At 30.5% G+C, this 16,078-nt stretch overlaps 1 protein-coding gene across 1 annotated transcript; it reads right to left on the bottom strand.

The window, feature by feature from the left end:
• Positions 1–7,499: 7,499 nt before the first annotated feature.
• LOC100801640 (histidine kinase 5) lies at positions 7,500–15,169 on the bottom strand. Its single transcript, XM_006601142.4, has 13 exons — positions 14,865–15,169; positions 13,201–14,092; positions 12,400–12,456; positions 11,964–12,191; positions 11,791–11,884; positions 11,481–11,687; positions 11,146–11,276; positions 10,913–10,962; positions 10,144–10,502; positions 9,933–10,036; positions 8,852–9,643; positions 8,487–8,651; positions 7,500–7,938 (listed from the first exon to the last, which is right to left on the bottom strand). The coding sequence occupies exons 2-13, from the start codon at positions 13,924–13,926 to the stop codon at positions 7,816–7,818; spliced, it is 3,036 nt and encodes a 1,011-aa protein (XP_006601205.1). The 5' UTR covers positions 13,927–14,092; positions 14,865–15,169; the 3' UTR covers positions 7,500–7,815.
• Between the last annotated feature and the right edge of the window lie 909 nt (positions 15,170–16,078).

Raw genomic sequence — 16,078 nt, 5'->3', positions numbered from 1 at the left:
TTTATCTTGATAGTTGTCACATTTTATAGCTTTGAATATTTTGTTTTTGTTCAAATAGTTTAAGAATGCAGAACTCAATATTTGTTTTATTCCAAGCTTTAAAAGTGTTTACATATTGAATATACATATTCTAGGTGAAACAAATTTCATGTGGATACGATACTCGATCTTACCATTTTATATACTACTTGTGCGAATCGGTACACTTGTCGACCACTCAAACAATTGCTATGTGATTTCAGTATACATATGACATATACATAACACTTATCAAATACCAAGTCCTATATTCAATATCATCATTAAGCATAATCTATCAATTATTTCTCTATTTCTCTTTCGTGCATATTCATAAACATATGGTACTCACAACCTATCCCAACCCAAAACCCATCCAAATCCACACCAACCAAGAAATGAAAATCAATGGAAAACAAATCAATGAAATAAAAAACAAAACATAAACCAATAAATCAAAGTTGAAACAATAATCAAAGAAAAAATAAACACATTGTTTTAACAAACCCTAATTTGAGAAATGAAACCCTAGATAATGAATATGAGAAAAGCACCATATTTGCTCTAGATCTTCAGAGAAAATGAACATCGTAGCCACAAAACTAAAATCAAATTCAATGAAACACAAATTTTAGGGAAGAAATGTGTAGAGATGAGAGAGAAATGGGTAGAGAGAGAGACCTATCAGTGAGAGAAAGAAAGGATTTTATGAACAAAGAGAAGAACCTACCAGACGAGAAAGATCGTGATTGCAGAACGAGCAAGATCGCATTCATAAGGGACACAGAGCGTGTGTCGAGAGAGAGATACATAGAATGTGAGTGTGTGTTGTGTTTCATGATTGAGGAATTTTAATTCCTTTATTTTTCCTATGAATTTAAAATTTCCCTAATTTAGTGTATTAAAATGCTTCATAAAATGCTAACATTTCAATTACTTTTAAAATATCCTATCCAAATGGATTACATTATAGCAAGGCATTTTAATATCTCGGTTAAAATATTTCACCCAGTTAAAATCCCCCACTCAGATGTACGGTTAAATTGGGTGAAGTGGTTCAATTGAATGGTGATTGAGGCATCTGCGAGAGGAAAGTTAGGATAAGAAGCGTGGTAGGAAAAAGAGGCAAAGGAATTTGAGGCCAACGTTTTTGTGAAAGGAATTGTGCATATGAGAAGAATTTTGTGATATTTCAACAAAACTTATAATTTTTTTGTTGAAAAGCTTGTTGTGTGAGAGGCACAGATGGTAAATAGAGCAATTAGAAAATGACAATTTGGGTTTGGGTTCTAATAATGATAATAAAATAAAGACTAAAATGTAATTGTTGTCCTCCTATTTTCTCAAATTTACACTTTTAGTCCCCCATTTTTTAAATGAGACATTTTATCTCCACTTTTAAAAATTCACAATTTTAGTTCCCTATTTTTTAGTTGAGACATTCCATCCTCCACTTTAAAAAATTCACAATTTTAGTCCTTGCAAACGTTGATTTATGTACTCTGTAAACGTTGATGGACAATTGTTTGTTTATTATATACATGACACATGTTTTTTTAAAATTATTTAATTTTTAATAAGCTTAATTTATTAATAAAGAATTAAAAAAATGCATAGTCAACAAGTCTAAACTTGACCAAGGGGACTAAAATTACATATTTTTAAAAAGTGTGGGACAAAATGTCTCAATTAAAAAATAAGGGACTAAAATTGTGGATTTGTCAAAAATGGAAGACAAAATGTCTCAATTAAAAAATAGGATGACTAAAATCACATATTTGGAAAAGTAGGATGACGAAAATTGAATTTTAGCCTAAAATTAAATAAATTAAAAATTGAATGAACCTGCAAAATTGGTAAGCAAGTAACCAGCTTAAAACTTAAGTGATGTTGATCAATAGGATGAAGTGTGTGTAAAAGAGAATCTGACCCTAACACTCCTAATAATATAATAAACAAGTGATAAAATATTGTTGGCTCAAGATATTTTCTAGCGGTTATAAAGTGTTAAAATTTTTCAAGGTGTGTAAAACCACTAGAAAAATAAAAAATTTGGAAAATCAAGAAAATATGTAACACTTCCTTTTATAAAAATATATATTTATAAAAATATATTAGCTATTGTTAAATATCTTTTTATTTGTTTAATTAAATAAAAATAATATTTTAGGTTAAATGCTTTTAAGCCTTTAGTATTAGGAAACCCAATTTAACTCTAAAAGTTGTGAGATTCATTAAAATCTAATCTTTCCTCACGTCTTTTTTTGCTTTATTTTGAAACTATGTTGTCAGAACCATGAACAAAAAAGTGAAAGGAAAATTGCAAAGAATCACCATTGCTTGTACCCTTGTCATCTAACCTCATTTTTTGAGGTAAAAGGGGAGTGAGATTGTCTCATTTATGAGTATGATCACGGTTGAGGGGTAGCAGGATTACCCTAGACCCTAGTTATCGATGTGTATGCTTATGTTTTTATGTTTACTTTATGTTTTAATTCAATTGGATGGGTTGTGAATACCTTAAAGCATTTTTATTGTTATTATGTTTTTGTGCCTTTTTCCTTTTTCATTTAAGGTTTTTGATAAAAGAATATGGGATTAATAGATTATATGGGTTTGGGTGGTGTGCTTATGTAGAAGAGTTAGGTTGTAGCCTATGCTTCTAAACAACCCGTGAGAGAAATTATCTCATTCATGATGTAGAGTTTGACAACTTTACTTATCACTTTATTATTTGAACGATTTAATACACTTTTCAAAATCTCAACAATGGTTGAGTTACCAATTTAGAGTTGAGTTATACAATGTTAGGAGCATGTTCGATCTAAATAATTAATCAGATCGATCACAAGTCTAGTATCCAGTTTAACTGGTCAGATTGGCTGGTCCATTCCAAGTTTAATAAAACTACTGTTGGAACAAATAGGGATTAGAAGGGATAACAGATTATGGGGAAAATGCAAGGGGCAACACTTAATAATTAAGGAGCTGTATTTGGCACAATTGCGATGTTTGATTTGAGCTCGGCCCAAATCTCCTTTTTTCTTTTTGAATTTCGCTATTTACAGCTCCTAATTACTAAACATATTCAGTTTTTTTTTTATAAAAATTATTATCCAAAATACCCTTTCATAGTACAAACCATATGATGTCAACTAACTCTAGCTATCTTGATGATTCTCTAAATCCTTCCTACCTATTTAATCTTCCTCTTTCTTTTCTCAACTGAATGTATTAGATTTTTACGTTAATCTCATTCTATTGCAATCCTAAATTCAATCCGACCATTCACCTAACATTTCTCCATTAAAAAAAATATTTTTTGCTTTTTGTCAACAGTTCCAGAAATTAAGGTAAACAAGAATTACACTTCATTTGTTCTTTGTACGGGTCATATGGAGAAGCAGTTAAAGTACTAGGAATTTAAAAAAAAATTCATGTGAATTTGTCAATTGTCAAACATTCAACGTGGTGCTATACGTAATTCACTTGAAACTACTCGTTCGTTAAATAGTCAGTGCCAGTTCTAACTCATTCTTAGGACGTGAAAATTCAGGCTATTTAGTATTTTTTTTCATTAAGTATTAAAAAAAGTTGTTACTCACACTAAATAAATCACCCCAAAAAGTATATACAAATAACATGTGTTCTGATGTGTTCTTCATGTTTTACATGACCTATTTTTCTCATTGTATGATGAAATTTGCTTAATTTGGATCAATGAAATCTAGTTTAACTAGTTAAATAAAATAAGTGAATTATTGTAAATTTTTTGATATTATTTTCGATTCTTACGAATAAAAAAAACCCACTTAACTTGTTTTAACACCATATGAAAAGATCCTTCTAAAAGTGTGTGATCAATGAAGCTTCTATTTTAACCGCATTTGTAATTGACTTTTTTCACTTTGTTTAATTAGAAATACTAATAATATATTATTTGACATATTTTTTTCAATTTTTAATTCATTTTCTGTAATTAGCAGGAAGTTAAAAGTTAAAAATAGATATATTTTCTTTGGTGAATTGAAAATGCATATATACTTGCTCATATGTTAGGTGCCAACCTTAAATATTTTCTTTTTAATATTATAGTATAGTTGTTAACTTATAATAACTTACGACTAAAATTCCATTCTAATAATTATTTCAGAATTAAAATAGTGATATTAATATGTTTTTATTTTATCGGTTAACATAAGTGGTAACAGTTTTTTCCTTAATCAAATGGTTCAGAATTCATTAGATATGTATTAATACCATCAGTATATTTATTTTTTATAACATATTTTTAATTCTTTGTAACCTTTAGGGTCCATTTAGTGATGAGAAACTATTAGATACACACAAATCCAACACATCATTCATAGGCACAACCAATAAAAATTTTACAACTAACAAAATAAATAAATAAAATCAGAATGTTATGTAAAATTAAATTTGATAATCTTTCTGTTTTATTTTATAATCTTCTTTCTAATTTTTTTTTCTAAATTGCATTGAAATTGAATTATATAAAGGATTATAATTTGAATTTAGAAAATATAATTTAAATTTCAAAATAATATATTTTGGTGGTGTAAAATGGTAGACTATTTTATTTTAAATAATGACTTTATTAATGCAAATAAAACACGTTGATTTTAAGAAATCATAAGACTTTGTTGCCATTGAATTTATAATTTTAATTTTTAGAATATAATTTTAATTAGGATTGATAAATATTACTGTAATATTAATATTCAATGTAATTATAAAAGAAAGACATATTCAGTTTATACAATATATCAAAAGTTTAAAATTAAAATCAAACTATAGTTATAATTAATAATTTTTAAAAAGAAAAATTATAAATAAAAAGTTAAAATTAAGAAGAAAAAAACCTAGATGATGTGAATTCGCATACTATTTAAGGTGTAGTGTGTTTTAGTTTCTAACTTTTTGTTTATAATTTTTTCTTTCAAAAATTATTAATTACTTATAATTATAATTATAAATAGAACAAAGTCTCGCTCCACTTTTTTAAACCTGCTGATATACATATATTTTTTATCCGTTTCTACATCTTACGCACTTCATAAAATCAAATTTCTATGAAAAGTTATTGACTTACCTTCAACATTAATAGAAAACATGAATATTATATATTAACAAAATAATTTTAAAGAAAGTTTTATTTCAATTTATTGTCATGATAATTAATTAATTTAAATTAGGTGCTTAATTGTTTCAAAATTTAAATTATATATTCTTTTGTAATGTTGTTTGTGTACATGATTAAACTTTTTCTTATCATAAAAAAAAAATATTACTAATATAATTTATAAAATAATTTTATATTGGTAAAAATTTATTATAAAGAAAAAAAATTCTAGGTTTTATTTGTTATTTAAGAAATTTCACTCATAATCTGTATCTTTAATTTAACAAAAAAAAAATCAGGAAGAAGATTAGAAAAAAAAACAGAAAGAGTATCAAATTTAATTTTACTTGATATTCTGAATTTTTTGTTTATTTTATTAATTGTTAAATTCTTATTGGTTATGCCTAAGAAGAATGTGTTAGATTTGTGTCTACCTAATATTTTTTTCTTTAGGGATGGGGTTGTGATAATATATATATATATATATATATATATATATATGAGATTTACCCCATGCAACAATTAAAAAAAATTGTCCTAACATACAGAGATACATTGTGTTGTCCCAAATAAATATAGTTTGAAACACATGAACAAGAGTCTAATTCTAGTAGTTAATAATTGTTTGAGAAAAAATATGATATCAACATTTATTCAATTGAGTGATTGTAGCATCATAATAAAAGATGTAAGAAATAATACTAAGAAGAAAGATAGATGACTTCTTTCTCTTTTTTTTTTTTTTTTTAATTCATTGAACTTAGGTATAAGAGGATATATAATAACTCATGTACAATGGTGGATCTAAAATTTTTCTTACTGAGAGGAAGAAATAGCATAGTGTTTTTTATCTCTAATTTTTTTTTAAAATTTTAATTTTAATTCCTAAACAAAATTTTAATTTTAAGTTATCATAAATATCTACAATAACAGCTCAATTACTAGCCACATCATCAAAAAGTTTGATTGGGACAATCATGTGTAAAAAATATTGATAAATTATGTTTTTAATCTCTCATAAACTAGTTTGATTTCATTAGCTAATCTAAAATAATGAGATATTAAAATCATAGTTTGTTGAAAAAATTACATGTGATTGCCTGAGTAAGTCTCTTTGATGAAGTGACAAGTTATTGAATCGCTAGTATGATTGATTAGGTTATTAATTAACATTGTTACTAGATAACATGAACTAAATCTATTAATAAAGAAAATTATAGGAACTAAAAATATTAAAAAATTATTTAATTATATATGGACTACAAGTGAAATTTATAAAAAGTGTGGAGCAAAAACATAATTAATTCAATACTTTATAATATTTTAGCAAAAGAAAAATATCACAAACTTTTACAAAATACATAATGTTATAATGTTATGAAAAAAAAAGACTAAAATATTAAAGTTTCTTGCAAATTAAAGCATTCATTTATGCATTAAAAAAAGTGTGATTTATTACAATTTAGATTGAAAGATCAAATTGAATTAATTTAAAAAATTAAATGACCAAATTAAATTTTAAAAAAATTAAATAACTAAAAAGCTAATTTAACACTTTAAAAATATTCTATGATTTTTTCATCATCAATGTTATCAAAAGTTAAAAGGATAAAATAGTGAAATTAGTATTAATTTTTTTGTTTCTTTTTTTTTTTTACATTCGTTATAAGAATTATCTTATGGGGACATTTTTTATTTATTACACATATATAAATAAATAAATAAATTTTGTTGCCCCATACTCTTTATGTGCATCCGCCATTGCTTAGGTACATTGCTCATCCAATTGAGTCAGAGTTCATTCGTAAGAAGGAGATGTCGATATTACAATTCGGATTTTAACTTTTATATATTATACATACATATATTATAAAAAAAATTATATATAAATAGATAGATTTATGTAGCTATTATCAAATCCATGATTCTTATTTATTTCCTATTTAATTGTTTTATTTCCAAAATGGTGGGAGTTACATGAATTTTAACTAATAAAGAAACTGTTTTGATAAATTGTTAAAAAAAATGTATTGCAAACACTACTAAGTCCTGTTTACATTATACACATTAGAACAAACGTAAAATTGATCTCGAGTATAAATATTGAAGTCGAGAATTGAGATGATATCTCCTGCAAAATTACACAAGGTCCTACTCTCTAATTCCTTTCCCTGAATGCACCCCGTCCAGTACTGCAGGAGACTCAAATCCTAGTCAAATCATTGATCCTATCCAATAATATTGATGTACATAAATTCTCACACCCATTTTCACTCCTTTAGGTTTTAGAAGAAAGCTCTACGTAATTTCTACTTTTCTAGTAGCAGCAAGTAAAATATTACCATCAACTTCAAAAGGGTTGTCTCTTATGATTTCTTGTAGTGCCAATATTTGCCAAAACTCCCAATACATAGCCATAATATAGGAAAGGCTTATGTTATGTACCTCTACTACATTGCACGCTCCAACTAGCTTTCTAAATAGCTATTATGCATTCGGAGAGATTAAAAAAAAAAACAATATTGTAGATCTATACAATTTTTAAGGTAGACACTGATGATGAAGAGGAGAGAACATGATTCATTTGTTGCAAAACTTTCCTAGGCTCTTATTCTATTTATACACAAGCGGAAATTTACATGGATTGATTCACCTCACCTCAGGTACTGTTCTAGACAATCTTTCAGTTTTTGGAATGTCACAGGTTTTGACACAAATGAGTCCATACCATTTGCATAACATTCGTCAGCACTCTCTGACATTGTGTTTGCTGTCATCTGCATTAGCATAAGATAATAAGAAAATGTTTACTTTACTGCTCAAATCAAAGATTTGTAGTTATCCATAAAAGACGTAGTTAGTTCCAATATTAAGACAATTTTGTAATCTAATAATTTATCTTATCACGATATTATATTAATGAGTAGGATGACATAGCAAAATAATTAAATCCTATTGAATGTTAGTGTAAAAATATTTTATATTGAATAATGTATATAAATTGAACTCAAATCAAAATCAGCCTAAGTTTTGTTTTATTTTAGTACTAGTTTTGAGCACAAACAGCTAAATGGGTTATGGCTAAATCTGATTAAGCAAGAAAATCATGATCCCTGGAGAACTATTAGAATATAAAAATTGTCAGGTTCAGCAACACCATGCTACATAGAGGGTGGCAAGTGGCATATTCTTTGTCTGGTGATAGTTGTTTAAATAATTGTGTATAGTAAGGTTTTTTGTCTGCATGTTTATACAGGTTAACATGTTGGAGTTCTTGTCTTCTAGATTCAATGTAGTGAGTCACGCAATAAGTGAAATTACTCACCGCAATGATGTGGATCCGGTTTTTAAGTGGTACAGAACATTCATTTGAAGCTGGTGAACATTGTTCAATTCCAGCTTCTCTTGCAGCTTCCCAATTGCCTGTTTCCTCATAAGACCGAATCAGTTTTGTTGTTTGAAGACCATTCATAACTGGCATGTAAACATCCTGAAAAGCACAAGTACCAATTAATCACCTTAAGCTAAAATTTCTATTCATAACCATAAATTATGAACATTTTACATCAGTAAGAAACATTGCATACAAATTGAGTCAAGGGTATCATTCATTCTATCCAAAAATGGACTAGTGAATTTTCTAGAAAATAAAATGCATCAAGATAAAAAATTTGAGATTCAATAAAGTACCATCAAAATGACATCATAAGTATGGCGCTGCACTGCACGTACGGCTTCCACTCCATTATTCACAACATCCATGCCGTATCCTAACCTCTTCATCATTGACTGTGTCACCATGACATTGATCTTGTTATCTTCAACAAGAAGAATCTTAGGCCCTAATGTGGATTTGGTTACTTCTGATGATGTATATTTATTACTCTTAATAACACTTTGGGAGGTTATGTCTGTCTTCACTTGACCTTGACATGTTTGTTGTGGTTCACTTGACATTGTTCCTAGAGTCATTGCCTCCTTATGTTGAGAAGAGTCTACACTACCATTCTGTAACCGAGCATGTGCCTTATCTTGATTCTGGTTGTTTGTGTTAACTACATTTTCATGCTTTGTTTGAGGGCTGTGACTTGATGAACCTGTTGATTCAGACATCTCTGGAGCATCAACAATGACTGAAGAAGCATCCTCGGTTGAATTAGTCCCTTTTGATATTATGTTGGTAGTGAGGAATGAGAAAGAATTCTCTGAAAAACCATTGAAGTTGTGTGAGCTTCTGAATCCCGGTAGTACATTTTGTGGCCTGGTAGGTCCATTAGAAGAGAAGAGAGAGCCCAAAGTGCGAGGTTGGAATTGGAAGAAGCCTTCTGTTGTATCGTCATCATTATCATCCACATCTGAGAGCTCATCTGGGTCATCAGAATCATCACAAACTGTTGAAACCTTGTATGGAAGTATGAATGTGAAGGTAGAACCACAATGTTCTTTGCTAGTCACTGTTAAACGACCCCCCATTAACTCAACCTGTTCCAAGTGCAAGGAAACATTAACAAGGTGTACTATATGATTAGTCTCAGAAAGAAAATCATGTCAATGTTGGTTCAGTTAGAAATGATAGAGATACATATGTGAAGTATCATCATTTTTTTTGTTCATTTTTCTTTAGGCTAAAACCATTTAGTCTAATTTCTATGCACTATCAGTGTAAAAAAAATTACGTTATCCATCAATCAGAAATCATTGTTAATATGATTTTTTATGATAGTTATTGTAAAATTCAACAAACTTACTATACATAAAAGTTTGTAATTACCAGCTGTTTGCATATTGCTAGTCCCAGCCCTGTGCCACCATACTTTCGAGCATGATCAGCACTTACTTGCATGTACCTTCTAAATAAAGTAGGTATAGCCTTTTCTGTTACATCATAACATGTAAAAAATTAAGTATTTTCAAAGTTATATGGGTAGAAAATAACATTAATCCTATAACAAATTAAGTACTAACATAAAGTTTTAATATACCTGGTATTCCAATTCCTGTGTCATATACATCACAACGTATCCACACAGTTTCAGTTGAATGCGTTTGCTCCTCAGTATCTCCATTTATTGAGCATTCACTTTTAACTGAAGATCTGCATTCATCATTGACTGCATGATTTTGGCTAGGATGGTCATTGTTTTTCTGACCATCAAGACAATTTTGATCATCGTTGCTTCGCGGCGTTGATGCACGTTTCTCTTCCTTCACCCCATTTGCTGAATTTGTAGACTGTTCTGTGATCATCTTTTGATGGCCTTCTGCTTTGGCAAAAGGTGGTTCTGTAACAACGTACAGGTTTATGCCAACTTTGCCTTCATGTGTAAACTTTACTGCATTGCTGCAATATATTAGAAAATAATAAATTTAGAGCAATGATAATCATAAATACATTCTTTAGTAGGGTAGAAAGGAGAAAATATAATTTCATTAATAGTACTCATGACCTATTGTCCCATTGTATACATGAAGCAATGATAAAGTTCGATAATAAAATATCAAACTACACTATCAAAATATTGAATGTAGTTTAATAATGTAGTATTCCATAATACTACTCATGAGTAATATTCTGTTGTAATCTAAAAGCACAAAGTTATATATGGACTAACAATGATGTGCAGCCGAGTACAAAACTAAAAGAATAAATGGAAAAAAAGAATTTGATTCCACTCATAACAACCTAAATGGAAACATTTGAAGTGGTTGGTTGCAAATTCATAGACTATTCAATCATTTGAAGCTTAGTACCTGACTAAATTTGTGAGAATCTGCCGAATCCTTAAAACATCTCCAATGACCTGCAGTTATGCATGAAGCAATTGAAGTGTAAGTTAGTAATCAGGTGAAATTATCTCTTTGAATTCAAAAGTCAGGTGAGGACCTGAGTCCAGAGTTACATCATAGAAGTAATTATGAGTTAAGGTGCAACAACAATGCTAAATCTTTGATAGCATGCATGCAGGTGTTACTTAAGGTCTCACCTCAACAGGTATATCATCTGCCACATTTCCTTCTAAGGTTAATATTTTCTGCAATGATGCTGCAGCTGTCTGGAGTACATGCTTTACTACCTCTCTTGGCCGGAATTTGGTAGCTTCCAATTTCATAACTCCTATAGAGAACAAGGGGGTTTTGTGGGGTGGGAAGAAATTTAAATGATCAGCACCTATGATCAGAAAATCAAAAGCACTTTTGTCTTTGCTTTACACAACTAACTTCGATGTTCTTCTCTGAATGATTAAATTTAGTCTTTGAATAACTGTTTTAAGTTTGGATATCACTGATAACAGGCAATGGTGCAGGAGAAATTTCTAACCTGACTCAACCTTGGAAAGATCAAGAATGTCATTTATAAGTTGAAGAACCAAATCTCCAGAAGATATCATGACATTCAAGAGCTGCCTTTGCTCCCGATCGAGTTTCGTGGTGGAAAGAATCTCAGCCATGCTGACAACTCCAGACAGTGGAGATCTTATCTCATGAGACATTGTTGCCAGCATTTGTTTTGCTCTCATAGTCTCCTCTGTTGAAAAGGGAGGGTAGGGTAGGGAGAAAATAAGCTCCTTGCAGGCAAAGCAACTTAAAAAGTAAAATTCATAAATTAAGATTTGGCTGAGTGATTAAACCTGTAATGTGAATGGTTTTATTAAGTTCTGTTTCCTTTGCTTTCTGGACTGCAATATCTTCCCTAAGCTTTGCCATTCTTTCTCTTTTTCTTACCTGCAGTTTGTGAAAAATATAAATATCCTCTTTACAAGAACAAGTCTTCAAGTAACACTTTAAAGCAAATAACATGTACCTGATCTGTTATTTCCATTCCCATATAGTTTACTCCAATTGTCTCTCCTGCTTTGCTAAAGACAGGTTCTACGTATATCAAGAATGTCTTTGACCCAAATAATTCTGTCTCAAAAGTAATTTCTTTTTTTGCAGGCAACCCTTTTTCCATTACTTCCCTCTTGAAATCTTGGGATTCCTTAACACCGGATCCTGTGAAAATTTCAACATCTGTTTTTCCTATGATGTCCTGAAAAAAAATAGTTGAGTTTTAAGAATCAAGATATCTCAGTGTACTACTTTGCAATAACTCATGAATAAGAAAAAAGTTTCTAATTTAAAGAACTTTCTTCTGGAGTATGTGCAGATTTTGATGTAAAAAAATTGTAAGACAAAAATTTTAATGAAACCTAATCATATGCCCTGGCAATAAGAACTTCAACAGCAATAATCATTACCTCCTCTTGTAAACTCGGAAAATGATTGTAGATAAAGCGATAGCGCAACTCTTTGTCCTGGAAGAAAAGTATCAGAGTCAGTCCTTTGCAGATTGAAAGATCCCTTACAATGGCAAACATGTATGTAGCTTTCAGAATGATGAACCAATTAAAACTACAATAAAGAAGGTATAGTACAAGTATTGCACAAAAAACGGACCATGTGTTAAAAAGAAAACAATGTCATGCAATTCCAAAATATTGCAGATTATTATCAATTAGGTGACAAGTTCCTATATTTACGTTTCAGGTTTTATCAATGTGGTGACATGTTCCTATATTTAAGTTTCACATGTTAATGCACCAACCACCTGATCCCCCAACACAACACAACACAAATTTTAGATCACAGTTTAGTGGCACTGTTCATTAATTCTAGCCTTTTAAAAAGACATTTTCAGGCATTATTCTGTGTCCGCTGCACCTAGGCAATACAGCCATAAAAGCAACCTTCCATCTAAGCTAATAGAAAAGATAACACTGTTGTCCAAGTGCATTTACTTGCTTGCATATACATATTTCAACATGTCAACCGCCATGCTGTAAACAAAAGAAGAATTATGTGTTTACAAGAGGGAGCTGGTACTCTACAGAAAAATCATTGAATATAAGTTCAAAAAATGCCACTAATACTTGCAAGGTCCTAACTCTTTTAGTACTTAGACTAAGGAAAAGCTAATCTAAGACAAATTATACACAATATGGAAAGATTTGTCTATGATTACTTTCAGATAAATAAACTCAATACTCACTGTAATGTACCTGATGGCCAATAACAACAGGTGCATTTTGGAGAATAAAATGTAAGAAATTATCTGCTCTCTTCAGAATCTGAGATAGTTCTTCCACAGGTGAAGACTGCCTTTCAAGATTCTTTACACTTTCTTGCAACTTGTCCATTAGTATCTGCTCCCTCTGGACACTTGCCTCCAACTGTTTTTCCAACTGCAGCGCCCGCTGTTTCCAATACACAACAGTGTCATACTCAGCTTCAATTTCAATCCTCTTGTTTTGCACAACCACATCACTTTTCCTTAGTGGCACTGGCACATCCTGCCATGTATAGTAAACCTCATCCAATATAGAAACTGGGCGCTTGTCACCACCATAATTCTCTTCCTCGAACCGATTGTCTTTCAGTATCTCCAACTTCCTGAGCTCAACTTCCTTCCTTTGTTTACTAAGGTTGTCAAGTTCCTCTCTGAGAAGCCGAACCGCGTTAGCCTGCTTATACTCCCAGTGTTGCATGAGGTATGCCAGCTGAGAAGACCCTTTATCTGTGTAATTTGTAAGCTCCATGAGACGCTGGAAATCAGCTATAGTTGGCTCCTCTATGATTGTGACTTCCTCCAACATATCTTGGTCTCTTCCAGGCTTTTCTATATTGAACTGTTTTCCAACATCAGTGCCAATATCTTCAGGCCACATTGAAGAGAGGACTTCAATGTCCATGTCCTCAATACAATCACTCTCCATCTCACAAACCATTGAAAGAAAACTGATAGCATCCAAATTTCTTTTCCACAATATTCAACTTATGGGTTTCAACTAGCTCTTCCTTCAATCCATTAGCACTTGCATCACAAGAAGCACTGGTCAATGTTTTAAATTATTGGCTTTATCTATAAGCCAGAGCACTAGTGCCAGCTGCAATCTGTTAGGCCAAGATGAGTCTCTTGTAAGAAATTGGAACAGATATATAATAATAGAATTAAATTACTATTAAGGAAAGGTGGAATTGAAATAAAAGAAATAATGTACCAAAACAAAAGTAGTACAGTGAAAGTAACCACCAAGATCAGGAACTTGACTTTAACCGACCAAGAATAGAAGAATAAGGAAAAAGTTAAAAGAGACGAAACAAGATGGTCACTGATTTGATGTCATTATGTCATGCTAAAGAATTGAAATATGGAATGTGACAAAACCATGATTTAAAGACAACAGTTGAAGAAAATATATGTGACATCGACCCCGGAAGAAATCACACTTGAATAGGAAGTTTAACTGTTTAAGAAATCATGAATTGGTGCATTAAACTATTTTCAAAAAAATATATTGGAAAATTTTGAAACAAAAGTTGAATAGAACCTGACACTGGACATCCAGAATAACGAGAAAGGAAGTGAAAAAAAAAGCACACCTGAGACTTTTAAAAGCTCAATCACACAAAAACAAATAAACTTCAGCAAACACTAGCAAATTGCAAAAAACAAAACTATTACACATTTTCACAAATACAGAGAAGATTGAATGATTGATCTCAATTGCAATAAACAAAATCAAGATCCACCATTAGCATCAGCAACAGCAACAACAACCACCCCAACAGAAGGAAAAAAATAAGAAGAACTCAAAAGAAAAGGCATAAGGATTTAAATTGGACACCCTCAAATTAAAAACTAATACATTAAATGCAAACCAACCTTATAAATGATTGTGAATCATGTCATGACAATGAATTGTTGAAGAAGTCCAACTTTTCTGGATTGATGGAATAAAAGTGAGTGACCAAAAAAGATCCCAGAAAGATGAAGAATTGAGGCTGACAATGTCCAAAATTCTTTCCCTGTAGATCTGAGGAATCTCTTCAACTATGGAGTCAAAAGCATTCAATGACACAGATGAAACATACATGTAGCCAATGACTAGAGAGGAGAGAGAGAGAGAGAGGACAGGGTGTGATTGTAAACTTGTGAGGGTAAAGGCAAAAACTTTTAAAAAAACCAAAAACTAATAGAACAGAAACCCAAGCAGCCATGTGCATTTGGAGGTCAAATATGATAGAGAAATGTTCTTGCCCATTATTTATTTTTTATCTTCCTTATTTTAATTGTCTTTCTTGTGTCATATTATGAGGCAACAACGTTACCTTCATTGTTCAGTTCACAGTTCTCTTTCCTCTGCAAACATCAGCATTGAGCCAGAGCTATTGGTATTAGTCACCATGCAACTATTTTTTTACTAAAGTTTTATTATTGAGCACCACAGTTCTTATCTTATTCTAATTTTGCTAAGAGAGAATGATGGGGGCACAAACAAGTATTAATTAATCAAAAACTCATGAATGTTCATAATGTCTAAGTTGAGAAAAATGATAATTTTTATTATTAAATATTTTTTTATGATAATTCTATTGAATAACTTACGTTAGTTTTGTAGTCTGGATTAGTTGTCCTTAATATGATATGATTATTTCTTTTGGTTCTCTAAGTATATTTTATTAGAGTTAAACTAATCCATGCTATAAAAAATTAGCGCAAAGATGATAAAAAAAATAGGTCGAGCTAGTGGCCTAGCCTAAACCTGTCCAATTAAATATATGGCTTAAGCTTTAAATTTTGAGTTTGAATTAAAAGGAGCCTATTTAACCTGATCAAGACCCAATCCCAACTTATTTCACAAAAACTCACCAAAAGCACGAAAAAAGGGATTTTCATCAAACTTGAACTTTATTTTAAGGACTTAAATTGAATCCAAGATTTTTAATCCTGTCCGCTCTAGTCTGCAATCCACATTCAACTTATATTGTCACCTCTTTTTCTAATATATCCAAACCATGTTGGTCCTTAATTTATACAATTATTTACCTAATAATATAGAAAATATCAATATCAAAGAAGGAATATAAGAATGTGGA

The sequence above is a fragment of the Glycine max genome, chromosome 17 (assembly GCF_000004515.6).
Source record: "Glycine max cultivar Williams 82 chromosome 17, Glycine_max_v4.0, whole genome shotgun sequence".
Taxonomy (NCBI): Eukaryota; Viridiplantae; Streptophyta; class Magnoliopsida; order Fabales; family Fabaceae; genus Glycine; species Glycine max.
This window is presented reverse-complemented; position numbering and strand designations above follow the sequence as displayed.